This window comes from Populus euphratica, unplaced genomic scaffold (genome assembly GCF_000495115.2).
Source record: "Populus euphratica unplaced genomic scaffold, PopEup_1.0 scaffold106.1, whole genome shotgun sequence".
NCBI classification, from domain to species: domain Eukaryota; kingdom Viridiplantae; phylum Streptophyta; class Magnoliopsida; order Malpighiales; family Salicaceae; genus Populus; species Populus euphratica.
Window position 1 is genome coordinate 137,285 of NW_011499991.1, and position 22,218 is coordinate 159,502.

The window sequence follows — 22,218 nt, forward strand, 5'->3', positions numbered from 1 at the left end:
TTCATTATCTATAGGATCAACAACTCATGTTTCCGATTCAGCAAGAAAACTTATTTTCATATAGGGTTTTTTATATTAATGAAAATTTTCGATCATGAAAAAATTTTCCTCTATAGTTTTCCGATGGCCAACCCTTCATCGGAGCAAGATCGATAGATTGCCACGAGTGTCTTTTGCATGGCAGTTCAGGGAATGATCTCAAATGGGCTCCCAACATTTTGGGCTTCACCTCAGAGCAAGATCCAGTTTCTATCCTCTCTATTCGAAACGATAGATTTTTAATTAACTAGTTTTTTTTTTCTTTTTTTTTCCTTTTTGCTAACATAACAACAAATATTGGAATTGTATGTGAAGGAGTCTCTCTGAAACACAATAACTAAATAAATAAATAAATAATTCCTCAAAATTCCCTCGAGAATCAATCATAGGTTAAAAATGTCATCTTTTGAAAATTCGAGTTGATTTATTATGAAAAGGATTAAAAAAAAAAAACTAGCTTAGCCAATCATGGGATAAAAAATCTTCAATTTCACTCATGTCTCGGCAAAGGATTTCAATCTTGGACTACAATGGTCCTCACTAAAAAGCCACAGAAAAAAAAGAGAGGACAAAAATGAGAAATAAGAATACTTGATATAATAAATAAAAATTTTAAATATATTGTAATAATTATTAATACTTGGTTCCATGAATATCTTAGGTGGGATAGATATGGATTTATCTAAAAGACTAAATGAATGTTTTATATTTTTAAGTATCACTTTTTTAACCAAAAAAAACATTTGTTCATGAAATCTAATATTCTTTTCAAGAATAAAACTAGGTTATTACTCTTAATTAGAATTACAACAATAAATTATCAATCATGATTCTTATTAATATTACTATACACTCACAATCCATTATCACTGTACAAGATTACAAATTTGTTTAGAAAAATTATGGCTTTTAAATATGACAATGATTTAAAAAAAAATATAAATTATAATTTTTAGATATAATACGTTAACAATTATGGCTTTTAAATATGACAATGATTTAAAAAAAAATATAAATTATAATTTTTAGATATAATACCTTAAAAGAGATGTGATATTTTCTTTTAAAGAATTACCAATCATTTTAAAACTATAATCAAAACTAAAAATTATAGCCATAAATCAAAATAATGATTCATAGCAAAAATAAAATATTGCATTTGAGTTTTCTGGTCACTATACATTGCAAGATGTTATTTTCTCCTTTTTTTTTCCCCTCCCATGATGGTAAGATTCTGTTGATGGAAATTGACAAGAGGAGTGAATTTTTAAATTTGGAAATTCGAGGAAAAAAAATAAAAAGGAAAAGGAAAAGGAGTAAAAGAGTTGAAAAGGACAGTGACAATTAGCGGCGATGATCGTTTTAATAAAGAGGGTAAGAACAGACGCCGTCGCCTGTGCACTTTTTAAGAAAAACTACGGCCACGCTTATGCCGCGTATCTTATCTTAATTTTTGATATTGTGTTTTTAAAGTTTTTTTATAAGTATATTAAAATATTTTTTTACTTTTTAAAATTTATTTTTTAAATCAATATATTTAAAAAATACTTAAAAAATATTTAAAAAATAAAATATTATTTAAAATTACAATGTCATCATAAGAACAAACACCGCCTGTTCAGGATGAATTAATTTTTTTTTTTGTGGGATCTAAAAAAACACAAAACCACTTGTATTTATAGTTTTTAGAATGTACTGGGGGACAGAGGTTTAGCGAGACGTGATTTATGGTTTTATGGTATCCATAAAAAATAATAATAAATATATATTTTTTATTTTTAAAGTAGGATGTGGTTGTGGTTTGAAACATATATTTTTTATTTTTAAAGTAAAATGTGGTTGTGGTTGGTGATTTAAATGGTTAGAATTTAGAAAAAAATAATAATTAAGAGATTATTTAAGAATGTTAGTTGTTTTTTTTAATGATTATTATTCTAAAATATATTAAAATAATTTTTTAATTTTTTAAAAATATTTTTTAATATTAGCATATTAAAATATCTGGGAATATTAAATATATATTAATTTAAAATAAAAATTAAAAATTAAAAAAATTAAAATTTTTAAAAATATTTTCAAACCGCGCAACCAAATATCGTCCCACATCTCTATTCTAAAAAAACTTTAGATTTTTTATTAAATTAATATTTTTTTATTATTTTTAAATTATTTTAATATATTAAAGTAAAAAATTCTTTTAAAAAAATAAAACATTATTTTAAAATGAAACATAACTTTAATGGTTGCCGCTTGGACTTCCACTCTACCTTAGTACTTTTTGATTGTGACATTTGTTTGGTAAGCATAATTATCATACCCGATGTGATAACCACAGATCATCAATTTATAAATGATAATGGTTTTCTTTTGTGTTTAGTGTTGATATTGTTAAATTTGAAATGTATTTAGGTAATTAAATCATTCATTGAATTAAATGGATTTGATTAAGTTAATATTCTATATAATTTAATTAAAAACTCACTTTGGATCAAATTTAAGTTTTAAATTTTTTTAGTTAGTCATTGAGCTAGGTTTAATGATCATGCTTACAAATATTTACATTTTATTAATATATAAATTAATTTAAAACTATTTTGATTATTGTATAAAAAAGAATTTATGAAATATATATTGATTATCGATACAAACAAGATTCTTGGCGTTAGATAGCGTGTTCATGTTACCATCCTATCTCAAGCGCCTATGTGAAACAATATAGCATCATATTCATTCATAATTATCACATAAAATTAATTTTAAAAGACACCCTGGGATATGTTCAATAACAAAAGGACATCTGTTTTCGTTTTCATTTTCATTGTTAGTTTTTTTTAAAATTTTAATTTCCTGATAAAAAATAAAAAACATGTGCATTTCAAGAAATGTTTCACTGAAAAAATGTCAAGATTACAAAGGTTTTTCATGAAAAATAAAAACAATAATTTATAATTTTTATTTTAATGTTTTATATTCATGACAGTCTATTCATAAAATATTAATTTAATTTGAAAATTATTATGAAAAAGTTGTACTCATAACTCAAGAAAAATCTTTATAGTAAATTTATAGCACTGGCTAATTATAAAAACCATATAAACATATATAATTTTAATGTTTTACATTGTTAAAAAGTGTTTGTATAAAAAATAAAAATATATACTGTTCATTTTTTTTTAATTTGTAAAAATGTGGAAAACTTGTAAAACAAAACTAGGAATAACCTTTAAATATGGTTTTTACAGATTTCAGAAACTGTAAAACTAATTTTTTGGATAAAGAAATATTGTATTTGAATATGAAGTTTCACTTTTATTTTTATTTTTTTTGCTTCAGTTTTTTTATATATATATAAAATTGAAATGAGAAATCAACTAAAATGAAAGGGTGGCGTCGAACAATGCTAAATACTACTCACACACTCAAAAGGTAATGTGGGCTGGAACAATGTTTTATTAATTTTTTAAATTTTGATCCCTTAACTCTTTTATCATCAATTGAGTCCTTTAATTGCAAGGTTAATAGCCAATTGATTTTTATTTATTAACTAAAGACAAAATTAAAAGAAGAACCAATATAGAAAATGCACTAAAAACAGGCAGTGTGGTTAAAGTTATCATGAAAAGTACAATTCAGTTGTCCAATTTTAAAATAAAAAATGTATGGTCCTTTATGTTTTTTTAAATTTAATTTTGATATAAAATTTTATTTTTGTAATTTTCAAGTCCCTGGATTGTAAACGAGAGAGAAAGTTTCACCAGATTTTGGTTTGGAGAAATAAAATTGTTGTTTTCATATATTTCAACTACCAAATTGGTTTATTTTGATTTTCATAGGTTTTATATGAAGAAAGTAGCTTAATGATGGTTATTTAAAACCTAAATATTATCTAAAAAAATAAATTGAAGTTGAGGAAGAAATATTTAGCCCAATTTTATTTTACATTTTAGGATATTTTTGGAGTTTCTTGGGTTAATAAATTAGTTTAGATGTGTTTGATAGTGTTTTTAAATTGTTGTTTGGTTAAAATGGGTTCACCATAGTTTTTTAGCTTCCAGTACGGTGGGCAGAATTTGGATAGATAGATAATAAGTTATTTGATTTTTTTATAAGAAGTAAATGTGAATGAGAAGTCATTTTAAAAAAAGAAAAACAACAAAAAAAAAATATAAATCTTTAGTATGCAAGCGTGTCTTTTTTTTAAGACATGTTGGGTTATCAAGTCGGAGCACCTAAACTCTTTTTAAGAGATTTTTTTTGTAATTTTTTATATTTTTTTTTGTTTTGATGTATAATGAATTAAAATAAAAAAAAATATTAGATCCAATTTAATCCTCGACATAAATTAAAATTTTGATGGGTTAAGACACAGTATTCAACATCTTTTTTTTTTAATGCATTTCCCTCAATGTTTTTTAAAAGGCAACCTAACCCTTTCTATCATTAATTTTTTTCATTGAATTTGAATTTAAAAAAATATAATCTCATCATCTTTTTATTTTTTTATCATTTACTTTAAAAAACAATATATATAATTAAGAATATGTCCACGGTCCACGGTCCATATTGTAAACTTTTCTAGTTAATTTAAGTTAATCAGAGTTGATTTAATATAACATGTTATTTAAAATTTTATTTTTAATTTTTTTATAACTTTTGATTTTATTTTCAGATTTATTTTAATACATAGTTAATTAAAACTCAATCAAGGTACAAACATGAAGAGAAGAGAATAAGTGAAGGAACCAAAAAAATAAATTATTCAACCTAATTAGCTCATTACGATCGTGTTCTTAGTCATAAATTTCATATGTTAAGATGGATTAATATAAAGTATTGCCTTTTTTATTTTACCCTCTTCTTTTTTTATTTAGCCCCTTGGCAGTTTATTATTCCACTTTTTAGCGAGAGTTAAGCAAGGTTAACACAATAGTTGCATGACTTTTTTTTTAAAAAAAAATATATCATCATTTGAATGAGCCGATCAATTTCCACTTTCTCTGTTAGGTCAAAGAAGCTACAATGACTTCTTTTTATTTATTAAAATTTATGGTGTTCGGGTAATTTTATGTGGCATACTGGTAGAGTTTTTAATTTCTGTTTTGAATATTTATGCGAGTAAAAACAATAATATTTATATTTTTTTAATATAATTTATAGATTTTTTTAGCTGACCCACAGCAAATTACAGGGCAAATACACTGATTCTGAACGAAACCTTAAATCTCTCTATTTTCTTTTTCGTCGTTCAAGGAAAAATAATCCATATTATATGCAACTTAAGCATAAAATGAAACAATAGATTTATACTTGGAACCCTTGAAGATTTAGTTCAGTCTGTAAATAGATTTTGCTCCTTATGAACTCATCCAAAGTTTAAATGTTAGAACTACTATTTTTTTTATATCAATAAATATTGTGTTGAACTATTTTATTCAATAAAATATCCTTAATTTTTAAAAGTTATTATATGTACAAATAAAATTTTATCAGTAAATATCAAGTATATTGTCTCACTTTAAAAATTAAAAACTCTACATGCTGAAATTTAAATGGCTTTAGTATGTATAAAAGGAAAAAATATTTTTTTTGATACATCACAATACAAAATATATGTCAATTCAATTTTATTTTAATTAAGAAATAGACTAAAACATTAATATAATTTTTAAAAAATATATTAATCCCACCCTTTCATTTTATATCTATTTATGAACCATATAAAATCTTAAATAGTATAAAATAAGCTTCTCCAGATCAACTCTAATCTATAGTACTTTATTTCTACTATTAAAACTCTAAAAATGATTAAAATAAATCAACAAAAGTTAATAATTAAAATCTGAAAAATAGTAAAAATACATCAATATTTATATAAAAAATAATTTTAAATCCTTGATTTTTTTTAAAAAATATATGAGGCTCTTTGTTACTGTTTTATATTATTTTTACTCCTTTAAATGAAAATATTCATATTGTTTTTTTATTCATGTCTATATCATTATTATTTGTCTCATGTATATTGAAAAGGAAGTATCTACAATTAAAACAATTTTTTATTATAAAAGCTATGATGCTAATGTAATTATATTAAAATTTAAATTCAGGGACATATTCTTTATACATATTTCAGGGACACATTGAATAAAATCTTTATATATATTCTTTTGAGTAATACATAGATAATTTTATACATATTTCAATATTTCTCCATGGTATTTTACTATTTTTCTTTTATTTTTTAAGAATTAATATTAATATTTTTTTAAAAAATATTTATTGATATTTATAGAACACGTGTTTCAATAGCTGTAATTCTATTGAAGGTTCTAGAAAATATTTATAAATATGGTAATAGTTATTTTTTGAAGTATTTTTTGTTTAAAAATAAATTAAAATAATATTTATTTATTTTTATAAAATTATTCTTAATATTAACACATCAAAATCATCTAAAAATATATAGAAAAAATAAAAAATAAAAAATTCATTTAAAAAAATACTTCTAAATAAAAATTGATCTGTTACATTCATGACAAGTTTTGGGCGTATACCTCAATTGATGAGGAAATCTAAATTGATGATCATGTCAGCAATGATAAGACATCTGCAAACTAAGTTTACTGAAGTTTTGAAACGATCTAGATACTCAAAGGGACTAAATATCAAAATCGAAAATGGCAAGATGGGCTTAATCCTGCTGTACCAATGTACAGATCATCACACAGAGTTCTGGAGTCAGGAATCCTGAAGGCTGAACCATGCTGTCGTGAACGAAGTCAGTCACAGGCCACTATTCTGCAGCAGACAATATTCTATCTCCATCCCTTTTTTCTTCGAACTCTCCCATGCCTGCCTGGCTTGACCTGGAGATGGTCATGATTTGTTCCACGATGCAAGTCCTCTATGTGGTTTTGGGCTGGCTACTACAGTTAGTTAGTTAGTATATATAACAACAAAAGCGCGGTCCATACATAGTATTTGGACATGTGAAGAAGCAACCTTGAACAGTGATGTATTTGGCGATCTTCATAGGTTGAAAACTACGTTGTTTGTTTGGACTATTAAGGCTGTCTTTATAGGGCGAGGAGGTGTGTGTTAGGTGAATGAGAAAAGGACACGGGGTAATTAAGCAGTCTGCGATGATCATGGTGGGTTTGAAACCTTTTGAAATTGTATTCCTCCTTGGATTCTAGTATAGGGAGTCTCCAAGCTTAGGTTGGTGAGCGCCAAGCGAATCATATACAGGAAAGTAGCAGAGAAATGTCTAGGCTAACAGCACTGAATGTCTGTAAACGCTGTGCTCATCAGATGTTTGAATTCAGGTGGTTCTTCCCCTAACATCATGCAATGCCCGGTAGATTCTCCCCACTCACCAAGTCATGCAATATTCAATTACAGCAAGCTTTTTTCGTGGTGTTCGTACATATTAATCAGTTTGTCTTTTCGGTGTTATGGTGTTTTTTAAAAACTTTATTTTTAATTTTTTTTTTGATATTTTTAAAATATTTTGATGTGAAAAATAAATTTTAATAAATAAAAAATATTATTTTTATATATTTTAAATAAAAATATTTTAAAAAATAACTACTATTATAATATCAAACAACTCCAATTAAAAAAAAAATGACATACATTTTCCGTGATCCTTTTGGTTACTTTAAATAATTTTTTAATGTCATTTTAATAAGTAAATTTCTCATGAATTCCCCTTGTATTTTTGTTGTTTTGTTCTTTTAGGCATAACTTGTGTTTTGGCTCAATCAAAGACGTTAGTTTTGGTGCACAAAAACCTGACTAAGTATACTTTTATTGTAAAAAAAAATACGTATTTATTACAACATTAATTATCATAAATAATAATCATCGTCAAGGATGTAACATTGAAAGGAAACATGCTTAAAAGATGGTTTCAGTTCTTGAGGTTTGATTTATGTAGCAATTGAAAAAATACACAACAATTGTAAGTAATAACATGAATTGAGTGTAATCATCTAAGTGGTGGTTAAGTGGTAATAATTTGAAATTAAAAGATTCGTTTTTTTTTTTCTCAAGTTTAAGTTTTTAGTTGCTCATATAATAATCACTAAAGATTTACATAGTCGTTAAATTCAGGATCCATGAGATTTATCGTAATACACGCAAACTGATTCAGATACCCATATTAATCTAAAAAAAAAATTATAAATCAAGTGACATTTAAATCTATCAAATACTTCAAAAATAAGATGTTAATAATTTCATGTTTCACTTATGGAGTCTAAGGTTGAAACTCCATGGAACTCATCTAGCTGTATTTAGCCAGGAGTTCAGGAGTTCTCTTCATATAGGTCTCAAGTTAATTTGATCTCATTAGGCACCAAATCTTTTTGGATCATAGCCTGCTTAACCCTGTATAAAAGCTAGTTGCAAACCGTAGAAATTTGGTCCAGATTGCGTAAACTAGCTCAAGATATTCATATATATATTTTTTTCATAAAGTCAAAGGTGGAGTTTGGCTGGTACAAACTTTTTGAACACCGAGGCCTCCCAGTTGGAAATCACACCAGGCCATTTCATTAGTATTTCTAGCAGGCTTTCATTAGTATATTGATCAAGTCAGGCTTTCAACTTTCTCCCCATTGTATTGTAAAAGTTGAAACAAAAGAATTACCATCCAATTAAACCTCTTTTGCGGCCATGATTTGGCTAAGTAATAGAAAAAAGTTGGTTTGAACTCACTGTTTACAGGTTTGTACCAATCATTTGATCCACATTAGCATCTGAGTTTGTTCATTTAAGACAACAAGGAATCATGCGTCGGTAGAAGGCACTCTAGAACGACCGAAAGGAAGAGGAAAATGTTAGTATATGGGCCGGCGTTTGAACCTTGTGTGTACTAAAGTTGACCACTGTAGATAATAGTTTCGGCAGTAATTCACAAACGATTGAATGGAATAATCAAGTGGGTGGTTGTGTGCTCTCATAATTCATTGAACAAAAGCAAGAAAAGTAGCAGCAGTGAAGAAATGCAGGCTGGTAATCATGGAGGAATCCCTGCCATTGAAAGCCTACTTTCTCTTGACATGCCAGCTTGGCGCGCGACATGTTGGCATGCAAATGTTCTTGTAAAGTTGCAGGAGGACGACTCGAGCATTCTGAGCTTAGTCAAAGCAATTATTCTATAGTGTCTAGAATAGAGCATTTGGTTTAACGCAAACACTGTCATAAATCACAATGGTATGTGAAATCAGTTGATCAGAGAGTGTCATGTCATGAAATCTTAACATGCCATTCTCGAGACAAAAGAATCAGGCACGTGATTCTCTTGCCTCTCATGCCTTCGTTTTGTTCAAGAGCCGCTGTGTAACGCAAAGTACCAAGCAGGGCAAACAAGGTGCTTGTTTTTTGCGCCAATGGCAATAAAAGCAGAAAGGCAAAGCAGAACAAGGTGATATCTACCATTCATTTTCCAGCCTCCTCGTTTGTCCTGGTGTCTCCCGGTAAAACCAACATGAAATCGGCTTATCATGAGGGAGATTGAGCACATTGTGCAGGCTTTTGCGGGTTAAAGTAAAACCATGTGTCCCAGTAGACAACCCTAGCCAGCGGACACAGAAAAGCAAACTAATTTCAGGCAGCGATCATGATGTTGCGTTTCAGAGAATTTATACATATAGCCTCCTGTGTAGCTAATCAAGGACTTGGAGTTAGTGACTTTGTCTAGGTAACAGGAAATTAAATTCAAAGCAGCACATAATTAAGACGAGCTGTTCCATTCATGACACTTGACAGCCTTCTATGGAAAACGCTTGAAGTTCAACAAAAACAATGCAATCAAGCCCTCAATTTCCTAACTACAATTGAATCGTAGTTTGAAAATTATTACGTATAGTGTGATTCAGCGAACCTAAAACTACCACATGATATCTTGTACCTAAGAACATGTTCATCTTCATGGCGAAAACTATGATTCAAACAAAAAACGAAAAAAAAAGGCCCTACCGACCTAGTTTGTGATCGAAGGACAATAAATATCCTCTTACCTTTGACTACTAATCATTGGTGTGAGTTCCCCGTTTGAGACGGAAATGGGTCAATTTTTTTATATTTAAAGTTATTATTTTATACACACACATTATTGTTTTAATATATTAAAATTAAAAATAAATTTTAAAAATATTATTTTAATATATTTATAAATAAAAAATATCTTAAAATCAAATCACTAATATACCCCCAATCATTAGTTTTATCTAATTGAATGCGGAGGATATATACAAGATTGTGAGAATATATTATATGGCTGACTGGTTAAAAAACATTTAGAGATTTTTTTTAAATTTTATTTTTAATATTTTTATTTATTTAAAAATAGAGATAGTTATTTTTGGTTTAGTTTTAAATCAAAAATACTAACCAAATCAAAATTTATATTTTTTAAATTTTAAACCGAATTGAACTGACTAGTTGATTCAAACCGATTATTTTGGTTCGATTTATTTTTTTTAAAACTGATTAAGGGAGTGTTTGTTTTAGCTTTTGTGGTTGAGATTGTGGTTGGGTACAACCCATTTATGCACAAAACTCAACCACAAAAGCTAATATTTTTTGTTTTTTATAACTTTTTTAATGGATTCCACCTCAAACCACAACTCTTACCTCTAAAACAAATACACACTAATTGATTGTTGTTGCTGGTTAGGTAATTATCAACAATCAAATGAGAATTTCAAACAAAATTATAACAAAATATAACAAAATAAGATGATAAAAGGCAATAAGAAAACGCTTTCCCTAATAGAAAACCAAGTTGTTTTTCCTTTATAAATCCAATAAACAAATACCTTAAGAGTTCAGGCACAAAAAATTAATAAAAAAATTCAATATTAAGCCAAGTTACAGAAATCAAAGCATATATTTGAAAGTAATTTTTTTATCTACTCACAAATAATTCAAGAAATTCATGAAAAAAAAACATTTAAAACCCAAATTTATTTTCTTAATAAATACAAGTAAGTAAACAATGAAAAAAATACTTGAGTTTTTCTTTTCTAACATCACAAAACTAAGAAATTAAAGAGAAAAGGGGGGGAGGGGAAGGAGGAAGGGGAGAGTTGGTTGCAGAAGAAAATAATAGTAGAAGATTAGGATTTTATCAAAAAATAAAAAATAAGTTTTTTATATCTAAATTTGAAATATGGTTGAAACTTAGAACTAAACCGGGTTCAGTTTAATCAATTTTAGACTTTTAAAACCGAAATAAAATAAAATCATTTTTTTTTGTTTTCTAATAGGTTAACTTAATTTTTTTTATTTGATTTTTTTAGTTTAATTGATTTTCCAGTTTTTTGATCACCTCTACTTAAGGATAAAAAATTATTTTCAAATTAATTTATATTTTAATTAAAACGAAATGCTTTTTTAAAATGAAATCTTTATTCTTTAATTTTCTTCCCTGATTTCTATTCTCATGTTATTATTATTTGATATCCATGGATAAAACATAAGAATAAATATATTCATGAAAAAATTAAAATAAATTTAAGTATTTTTAAAACAATAACATGTTTTATGTGTTTCAATAGTCTCTATTTTTTTTTTTTGGAGATGATAACCATTAATTATCATCTTGTCATTGTAGTTTTTTCTTCTTCTTTTTGCAATAAATTATAGGTTTACCTTTTCTTTAAGGAAAAAATAAAAATTAAAGGAAAGTGGGAAAAGCTAGAAACATGACCTCATGAACAGAAGAAGTGCATCCAACTTGGCTAGCTAGCTCCAAGTTGATCATGACTCATGACAAGCTTTATTTTGTTGGCTTCAACGATGACACAACTTGGCAACCATGAACAATGAGCCCTATAACTTCAAGAATAAAAGAGTTGAACATATATATATATATATATATATATAATCAGATCTTATTATATGTTATAATCATTTGATTATTGTCCTTTGTCAGACATACAAAAATTATTGTTTTTTGTCCTAACAAGGACCATGGGAAAGGCTAGCTTGGATATAAAGCAAGTGCTCTTCAAATTATTTATTATATTCCTTATCTAATTAAATTAGTGTTGAGAATCTTTACAAATTTTAATAAGCTCCGCAGTTCTTGATTGGTATAGCTTTTGTCTTTTTAATGTATTTTAAAAGTATATTTTATTTTAAAAATATTATTACTATTTTTATAATTTTAATGTGTTAATATTTAAATTTTTTAAATATATTTAAATAAAAATTATTCTTAAAAAAAATTTATGGATTACGTTATTAAACACATAGTTAGTAGTCATGTGTGGTGTGCAAGGTGATACCACTCCCTTACATCATCGTACCTATTTTATTTTAATCATACTATTATATATTATAATTAAAAAAATATATAATTGTTAAATTTAAAACCTTTCTTAATTTTTTTTTAAAAAACTATTAAATAAGCTACCGTGAAGTAGAGCTTGGTCTGGTCTATAGTAATGTGCTACCAACTATGAGATTGCTGCTATGCTAATATTATATTTCATCATTAGATTTGAATTTAATAGTTTTTTTTTATTATTTTATTGTTCATTTTTAAATTATTATTTTTAATTTAACAAATTAATCAAAGTACACATCTTAAACTCCCTCCTTAACTGTAAGTTTTTTTAATGGTAAAGGTCTATTTAGATTAGTTTAGGCATAGTAAAGCAAGGTGATTCTTTCATTAAAATTCTGTCTGATAAAGTAAAGCATTGCGATTGGGGTTAAAAATGTTCTTAGATTTTTCATATTTTTGTCACTTGAATATATTTTTTATCTCAAATTATATATATATATATATGTATATATATCTTAACGTGGATATTCTTTTGCAGTTCCATTTTAATTTTTAAATAATCATATCAGAATTACCAATCCTTGCCATCAATTATCCACATAAAATAAATGGAAAGGATGCCTGTCACGGTGATTTGAGGTCATTGTAGTGTTGGAGGTTTCCTTTTCATCTTACCCAATATTGTGGCCACTAAAAGGGGTTCTGGTTGGCCTTGCAATAGACAATTCAACTAAAATCTCCACCACACGTAATATTACGATTTTTAAGAGTATTTTTTATTTAAAAATATATTAAAATAATTTTTTAATCATTAATATATTAAAATCATCACAAAACATTAAAAAACTCTAATTTATTTATTTTTAAATAAAATATATCTAAAATTAGAAGATGTCACACTCGTTGCGAATCAAAACCTTTGAAACCAAATAACAACCATCAAAGTAAATAAGAAGATGACTAGTCTGCATTCCAATGCTTGATCTAGTGATGAAAAGAGTTTGTCTTATTTCATCGTATTCCAGTACTTGACTTAACAATAAAAGGAATTTATCTCATTTTATTGCCATATATTCAAGTTTTGATATGCATGTCTATAAAAAAAAATAAAGAAAACAATGACTAGTCCTCATGGGCACCATTTTCAAACATCGAGACTACTGACTGCTATGTTATGTTGTTGGTTCCACTTGCACAAATTCATGGCTAACATGGCTACAGCCTCAATATATTTGTCTTCATATAATAATAATTGCTCTCATTTTTCTTTTCGAGATGAAAAGGAGATTGAAGGGTGTTGGTGGCTAGTTTGTACTACGAACTTTGTAGTAAACAGTTCTTTTGCTCTTGCCAGGTTAATGAATAGATATATTCTGCAATGCATTCAATGAAATTGTGTGGTGATTATTCTATAACGTATTCCAGGGCAGATCAACACATTGGTCACCTTCTCCAGCCCTACTCCTCCCACAAGTTTCTTGGCGCGAATCACAAAACCTCCCAGGTAAAACAGGGAAAAAAAGAGAGAAAAAACCCTACCTGGAAACAGTGCAAAGCCAACCACACCAAAAAGGCAGAGCTTGGAAAACCAAAAACACGACTCTAACCTAAAAAAAGAAGGTACAGCACAGTAAAAGTTAACAGGCAGGGCTTGTGGTCTAAAGATCGTAGCCATTTTTCTTGATTCTATGAGTTTACATTTTGTAAATTTAAAAGAATCCACTTCTTTAATCCATATAAAACACACTCAAAAGATATTTAATTTCAAATAATGTAAAAATCATCTTAAAATCGAAGTTATCAAATTTAACACGAACCAAAAAGATACTGTTTTTATCATATTAATGATCATCTGTTTAGTTTAAGATTCAATTAGAGCAAAGTTTTCATGTTAATTAATCAGAGAATCGGTGTTTAAAAGACCTCATGCCATCCAAATTAAAAAATAAAAATAAAAATCATAGTAAAGAGTGAATCCTCATCAACACAAGCCGAATCTTCCTCAAATGCCTGGTAAATAAGCCTCGTTTTCTCCCATCGTCCTTCCCATGCCCCCCATAAACCCCACCATCCTTCCTGGCTGACCCCAACTCCCCGCCCCACCTCTCTATCCTGCCAAATTTCTCTCTCTAATATATATATACATATAGACGCACACACAAAAGTATTTATTTTCTTCTCTCGTGTCATGTCATGCAGCAAGCAAGAATAGCAAATAGCAAATAGCACTCTTTCTAGCACATGAAAAGGGCTCTTCAACCTTGCCTTTCTCTCTCACAGACGCCCCCGCGACACTTGCTTCTCTCTCAGGGACAGTTTATAATTATTTTGATGTTTTTTTAGAAAAAATATCTTAAAAAATAACGTTGTTATATTTTCAAATGCCATTTTAGTGTTTATTCTAAGATATTATTGAATTAGTATTTTTTTCGTATTTCTCAATAATTTTGATAAATTAATTGTTTTTTTTAATTTAAAAATATTATCTTAATATATAATTGTTTTAAAATAACATTTTTTAAAATTCACTACCAAACACGCACATAATAGCCAGCTCATCCTCTTTCTCTCTCGCTCTTTCTCTATTTATCTCTCCAAAACCACCAAAAACACCAACTCCGCTCCTCTCTATTTATCTGATGACACTTTCAACGTTTTCTCCATCAGATCTCTTGGAGATGCGTGTTTCTTGAGAAAGTTTGAGACTTTCTGTCTTTTTTGGCTTTTTAACCCTTGTGGTTATCTGGGGGTTTGATATCTTTCAATACCCATGACTCAAAATCCTATCTTTTCTTGATTTGTTAGGTGGTTTTAACCTTAAGATCCCATTTTGACATCTGGGTTTTATCTGTTTTTCTGAGAGGAAGCGGAGAGGAAGAGCTTTTGAGAGGGTGAGCAAAAATGGCTAATGGAGCTGAAAGAGAGATGGTGTTGTTGTTTAGTGAAGAAGAGTTGAGAGAGATGAGTGGGGTCAAGAGAGGTGGAGATTACATAGAAGTGATGTGTGGGTGTACTAGCCATAGATATGGTGATGCTGTTGGTAGGCTTAGGGTTTTTATCAATGGTGAACTTGAAATCACATGTGAATGCACTCCTGGTTGTGATGAAGGTCTCTTTTCTTAAAAAGTCTTTGTCTTGGTTTTTAAAATTTTTATGAAGTGTTTTAATGAACCGGGGTCTGATTTTTATGCATGTTGAATAGGTCTTGTGTGTGTGTGTTTTGACGTTGATGGATGTCACTGTCTTTTGTTTAATCAAGAGTGATAAAGATCCTTTGCCAGTTGAATGGTTTGAATTTTGTTTTGTGTTATTATTACAGTCTCTAAGTGTATGTTGTTTTGTCTGAAAGAGTGAGTTGTGCATGCCATTGCTCAAATAGATAATGCAGTTTTGTCTGTGGACTTGTCTATGTTGATTTTTTCTGGTTCAGATTGAACTACAGCTTGTGTTTTGATTCAAGAACTGGTCTTTTGAGTGATCTTCTTTACAATGAGAGTTGCATGGCTTTTGTTGTTTTGATTGCAATGGTTGACTTTGATGTTCTAAGGTTTGGTTTTTTGATACCAGAATTCTGCTCTTCCTGTTGGACAGAGTAAGCCTTTGTGTATGGCACTCTTCTATGTACTTTATAGTACCCTCTCTGGCCACTCTATCCTTACAGCTCTCTACCTTTACTGTTATTGCTTTAGATTATGTGCAAATTCAAGGTTGACTATGTGAAGAGAACTATGGTTTTTTGTACAAGGATGGCTGCTGGTTGGGGTCAAACTAGGAAGCTGACTTCTAAAGGGCTATCATGCACACTAATGCTTAAGTTGGATGTGGTCTTCTGTGTGCATGTACTTCTGGTTACGTAGTGCTAAGTTAGGATACATCTTCTGACAACTCAGGATCTATCTTCTTTCACATTGCCGAATTTTTTTTCCTGTCACGGTGCAACTGGAAAGGTGGTCTAACCTGTGCCTGTGACTCCTCAGAGCCGATTAAAGAATTGATAACTTGGTATGGTATAGGTGGAGGTTTCAAAATCTGTTCAGTAATGGAGTCTTGCAAGGGCTTGATACTGAAAGTTGTTACAGGAAGGGCAGTTTCTAGCCCTTAAAAGAGAGTTAGGTTCGTAGAAAGGGGAATGCATTTTGTTCGCAAGAATAACTCTTGTGGTCTTAACTGAAAGGAGAAAGTATTCACACTGTTTATCTTCATTTCTCATTAGTGAAACACCTTCTGCTGGACTTACCTGATAACTTTTAGGGCCACGTTTATGCAACTGTTCGTCTGTGCTCCATTGGCTATCCTGTGGCTCTTGCAGAAGAATGTGGTATATTGTCTGGTACAATAATCCAGTTATACTTATTTCTAATGTCTTAGTCACATTGTAACTTCACAGCAATTCAAAAAAATGGCAGTCGGTGTCTCTAAATGTTAAAATGGATTGATGTTCCCCGTGCATTGTCTTCTTCTCTGTGACTTGACCCTATGAAGCTTTTTCATTTGTTCCGTGCATGTGATCATAGCATATTTGTATTAAAGTATCATCTTTTTTTTTTTGTCTTTAATTTAATCTTTGTTCAGATCTATTGATTGCTTAATTTCCTGGAAATATCAAGTGCTTCCTTTAATTGTTTGATTGGTTATCTTGATGCAAGACAAGATGACTCCTGCTGCATTTGAGAAGCACTCTGGAAGAGAGACAGCTAGAAAATGGAAGAACAATGTCTGGGTCATAGTTAATGGGGAGAAGGTTCCATTGTCAAAGACTGTGTTGCTCAAATACTACAATCAGGCCTCAAAAAATGGCAATGGATCCCACAGGTCACACAATGGACGAGTTTGTCATCGTGATGAGTTTGTTCGCTGTAATAAATGTAACAAGGAACGCAGGTTTCGGTTACGGTCCAAAGAGGAGTGTCGGATTCACCATGATGCTTTGGCAGATGAGAACTGGAAATGTGCTGATATGCCATATGACAAGTAAGTTTCCCCTTGAATCACTGATTGTTGATGATTTGCTTTATTTTGACCTTCATGAAGTTTCAGGTCATTAGTCATTTTGAACGATGATTCTAAAATCAGTTTCCCTTTTACATTGGAAGCTGGATTCTGATCATGCACTTCATGCCTGTATGTTGGAGATTTTGACATGTTTGCAATTTTTAAGTAAACCATGCGTTGATTCATTCTTGTTCTCTTTGCTGGTAAAGTTTCTTGTCTTTAGAGAGCAAAACGAGGTCATGAATCCAATCACTATCTTTGTTTTAATTCATTTTCAACTTCATTTGTTGTGCTGTCTTTCTTGTTTCTTTTCTTCTAGTGAAGAATGTGTGATTTTGCGCATCATCTACTAACAGGATGAATAATTTTTTCGGATGGGCATTGATGATAGAAGATGGAATATTGTTTGATTTAGGTGTTAGAAGAATGCTGATGCTTTGAAAACAAAAGTTTATATTATACGATCAGGCTTATATGATTACAGCGTGATCAGCCTCTATGCAATCTAGTTTTAGGTCATGATTGATAAAAGTACCTTCGATCAGACATTCAACAGCACTTGATGAGGCCAAGGTATCCGGTCAAACAAATTATCCTTAGTGATAGACTACTCTCATTTATAGGTATCACAGATAGCTAAAGTACATTTAGAGGATTAAAGAGATAAGATATCCTTGCTTGAGAAATCATAAATAAAGGAGCAAACTATCTGTTGTTGTAGAAGGATTTCATGTTTTATTAAAATGGATAGGGGATTCACGTGTTTTATCTTTTGCAGGACATTTTTTTTACCTAGAGTTCTCTTCACGAAGCATTTCTTATTTGCCCTGTCATGAAGTGCGTGTTTATCTGCCAGATCATGTCCCCTCTGAATTTTTTTAGTTGCAAAGTTTCAGTAAATCTGTTAAGCACCTTTTTTCAGCATGTTGAAAAGATGAAAAGATCAGAGATATAATTGTGCTTGATATGATGATAATTCATTTAGTTTAAAAGTTGAGTAGTATTCCCATGTGATTGATGCTTACTTTTAATTTCTGAAGTTAAACAAAAATTCCTTATCCTCTATTATGACAATGGAACCAGTCTTGATACATAGCCATAGGTGTCATCCTACCTTTCACTGCCACCTTCGCACCTCTGCACGGAAGCATTTCAGTAGTGATAGTCATAGAGGGATACAAAGTAAACTCTGTATATAGTGGAGTTTTTAACAAATTCTATTTTCCTAATTGCCAGCCTGCATTTATAGATGTAATTTTGTGCCATGCAATTGAAGGAAACCCAGTCACATGCTTTCTACTTCATGTGTTTCTGGAACATTTTCACATTAAGGGTTAAGGACAGTTCTTATTTGAGATCCCGTCCCAGTGACATGCTTTCTACTCTATGCTTTTCTGGAACATTTTCACGTTAAGGACAGTTCTTATACGAGATCCCATTTACAGAATTTGGAACATTTATAATTTTTGTTTTTTGCATTTTTTTCCCACTCAATCTGTTGTTTTTATTATCTATAGTTGAAACTTATTCATTTAAGTCTTTTGAAGAAGCAAAAGCACCTGTGTTTCTTCATGGGCTACAATTTTTCCATCGGTGCTCGAGTTTCTTTATATTTGGAAGATGTTTTAAATGGATTGGTGGGTTCTTGCAATTATCAGATTTGTACTTGATGCATGACTGAAGTTCGCCTTTTGCACAACTTTAGTGTAGAAATTTGACTAGACTTCTTCTAGTAGTTCAATGGTCTAGCATACATGCACGCAGTCTGCTAGTAGAAATTTAACTAATGTTGTGGTTTCATTTGTTTTTTTTTACTTATTTCAGAATAACATGTGATGATGACGAAGAACGGGCTAGTCGAAGGGTGTACAGGGGTTGCACCCGTTCTCCAACATGCAAGGGCTGCACTTCCTGTGTGTGCTTTGGTTGTGAAATCTGTCGTTTCTCAGATTGCAGCTGCCAAACTTGCACTGACTTCACTAGGAATGCAAAAGTTTGAGTTCAAAACAGTGATGCTTTAGCAGTCCTGATATCCCCCCCTTTTATTTGTTGCCTTTCCATGGCATTATTGCTTTATTTAATCCCCTGCCCCCACAGTTAAGCCTATGAGCAACATTCTCTTATGTTAAACCTGAAATTCCAGTCTCTGAGATAGGCATTCACTGTGCTCGTTGGCTGGTATAGAACCTCGAAATTTAGTAATTTATCTCATTTATTTTTTTCTTTTCAATGTTCATGTCTACGGAGGGTTTCTTTTCCACCATCAATTCTTGGCAGTTGAGAACGTTTGGGAATGTTGTTTTTTTAAAATAAAAATTTAATTTTTTTTGGTTAAAAATTAATTTTTTTTTTATATATTTTGGATTATTTTGATGTGATGATTTAAAAATAATAATGTTATTTAAATGTATTTTAAAAAATAGTTGTAATTACAGGTCCAACAGACTTGCTTGTTACATCTGCTAAGCCACAGGCTCAAGCCCTGCTCACCTGGCCACTGAAAGATAAGGGTTTGTGACAATTGACTTGCATGTTTGGAAGCATGGTTGTCAGGTCTGTTCAGGGTCATCCAGTTTAGGATTCAGGCATCAATCAATCCAAGTCAGTTATTTTATTGTAAATTCTTTGAAGCTGAATAGACTCAGTTTCATTTGAACATGAACAGGTCGTTTGAGTTTGGTTTGGTCAGCTCGCTACTTTATCTAAAAGGTTAAAGGTTAAAGTAAAATCTAGTATGGATACAAAATGGTTTGAAGAAAATGGTCTAAGATCAAGCGTGGTTGCGTCAATGTATAAAATGGTCCAAATCAAGTTTTGGGTTATTGGGATACCCCTGTTGGGGATGGTTGAACTGAGGTGAAATTGTGTTTTCAGGTCTTTTACATGGTGAAGAATTCTAGTCTTAGAAGGATTGAAATTGTTTTTTAAAATATTTTTTATTTTAGTTTTTAAAAATTATTTAACATTGCTACATCAACACGATTTAGAAACAATTTTTTTTTTTTAAAAAAAAGGGGCTATTAGTCATTGGTTTTGGTTGCATTTATATACTTTGTGTTTGATACTTTGAGTTTGATATTGTGGTGAATAATATTTTTTAAATTATTTTTTATTTAAAAATATATTAAAATAATTTTTTTTTGTTATTTTTAACATGTATTAAAACAATAAAAAACATTAAAATATTATTAATTTAAATTTTTTTTCAAAACTATTATTCAACCATATTCCCAAATAAAATAATGGCTTGGTACATTGATTTCTAGTGACTTGTCTTTTCAATACATCAATCGGTTTTTTTCTGTAAAATCTTTTCATGTAGATGTTTTCCTACAAATTTAAATTGCTAAATGGTTCATTTCAGGAAATAAATTAAGAAGCTCAATAATTTATTTTTTTATTTTAAATCTGTTTAAAAATATAATAATAATTTTTTTTAAAAAAATATTTTTTATTTTTAAAAAATTATTTTTAACATAGCATATTAAAATAATTTTAAAATACAAAAAAATTAATTTAAAATATAAAAAATATTTAATTTATTTCTAAAACATGTTTCCAATGATACTCAAAGTTATAATCATGTAACCAACCTAGGGACTAAAGAATAACAACAAGTCCGAAAAAAAACAAATTGAAGACTAACTTATAATCAAGTACTAAAATGAAATTCGGTGCAGTTGTAAGTCAACTAGTTAGGAAGTTCTTGGCACCATTGAAGTGCTATGGTGGTGATAATTTCTCCAAGATTGGTCAGAAATGGGAGGAAATCACAAGTGAGTGGATGAATCTACTGAGGAAGATGTCTATACTTGCAGGAAATCTCCATTGCCATAGGAATATAAGGGCTGGTTTTGACTTTGAAAGACAAGTTGCTGGGGGATGGTATTTGGCACTTGTAAGCATAGTTATCATACCTTGTCCGAGTGTTTACTTCACCAAAGAGCTGGATCTTGAGTTTCAAGGATCAATTTGGGTAAAGCTAGAAAAATTTAAAAAAAATAATTAAAGTTTTAATATTTTTTATAAAAAAATCATATGAATATAGGTTATATATGTTGTAAATAATAAAATTTAAAAAAATATTTTTTTAGAACATAAGAGTGTATAGATATTAATGGGTTTCAAATCTCACATTAAAAAAAACATAATTTTTTTTCTTGTAAATATAGAGTATATATACCAAAAGATTTCAATTCCCACATTGTAAATATATTATATTATTCTTTTAAGTTCAAGTATTTAAATCAAAAAGTTTTTTATCTTATATTTAAAAAACATAACTTTTTTCTTGTGAATATAAAATATATATACAAAAAAACTTCAAATCCCGCAAAAACATAACTTTTTTTAAAAACATAGAATATATATATTAAAAGATTTCAAATTTTATATTGAAAAAATAAAATATTTTTATAATATTTATATAGTAAGCTTCAAAAGATGTTAATAACTAACTAAAAAAAACATATAAAAAAAGAGGTATAGAAAAAAAAACCTCATTCGAAAAAAAAAACTAGGGTCTCTCTTAGATTATGAGTTAACCTGTCAGGTTGATTGAGTTTGGCCGGGTCGTTATATCAGTCTATCTTTTAACAAATCTAAATTAATTCAACCACTTTAAATAAATATATCAAATCCATCCAAATTTAATAAAGCTGGGATATATTATATTGAATATTTATTTTTGAAAATGTAACAATTCACTGAGGCACACATATCTCGAATGTAAGCTTAAAGGATGAAAAAATGCCTCTGCAATTGTAATTTTAAGATAGCAAATATGAGACTTGTATTGATAAACTATGTTATTCTCATAAATAAATTTTTAATTATTATATTTTGATAAAATGTTTATCCATTAAGATTTATAACTAGGATTAATCTAA

The 22,218-nt window shown here is 29.2% G+C and overlaps 2 protein-coding genes across 2 annotated transcripts in view; both read left to right on the forward strand.

The window, feature by feature from the left end:
- LOC105140405 (formimidoyltransferase-cyclodeaminase-like) overlaps positions 1-3,817 on the forward strand; it is a 17,380-nt gene extending 13,563 nt beyond the window's left edge. Inside the window, exons 4-5 of the mRNA XM_011047215.1 lie at positions 1,394-1,398; positions 3,789-3,817. Of these exons, the coding sequence (XP_011045517.1) occupies positions 1,394-1,398; positions 3,789-3,817 (34 nt within the window). The remainder of the gene's footprint in view (positions 1-1,393; positions 1,399-3,788) is intronic.
- Positions 3,818-14,886: 11,069 nt separating this feature from the next.
- On the forward strand, positions 14,887-19,556 carry LOC105140365 (protein ULTRAPETALA 1). Its single transcript, XM_011047164.1, has 3 exons — positions 14,887-15,446; positions 16,984-17,308; positions 19,154-19,556. Exons 1-3 carry the CDS (start codon positions 15,239-15,241, stop codon positions 19,326-19,328), a joined length of 708 nt encoding a protein of 235 aa, XP_011045466.1. The 5' UTR covers positions 14,887-15,238; the 3' UTR covers positions 19,329-19,556.
- Positions 19,557-22,218: the final 2,662 nt, after the last annotated feature.

Excerpts from the sequence above, each read along its gene's own strand:
- LOC105140365 (XM_011047164.1), top strand. The coding sequence starts at position 15,239 with ATGGCTAATGGAGCTGAAAGAGAGATGGTGTTGTTGTTTAGTGAAGAA. Across the intron at positions 15,447-16,983 it reads CACTCCTGGTTGTGATGAAG|ACAAGATGACTCCTGCTGCA; the intron begins GTCTCTTTTCTT and ends TCTTGATGCAAG. Across the intron at positions 17,309-19,153 it reads GCTGATATGCCATATGACAA|AATAACATGTGATGATGACG; the intron begins GTAAGTTTCCCC and ends TACTTATTTCAG.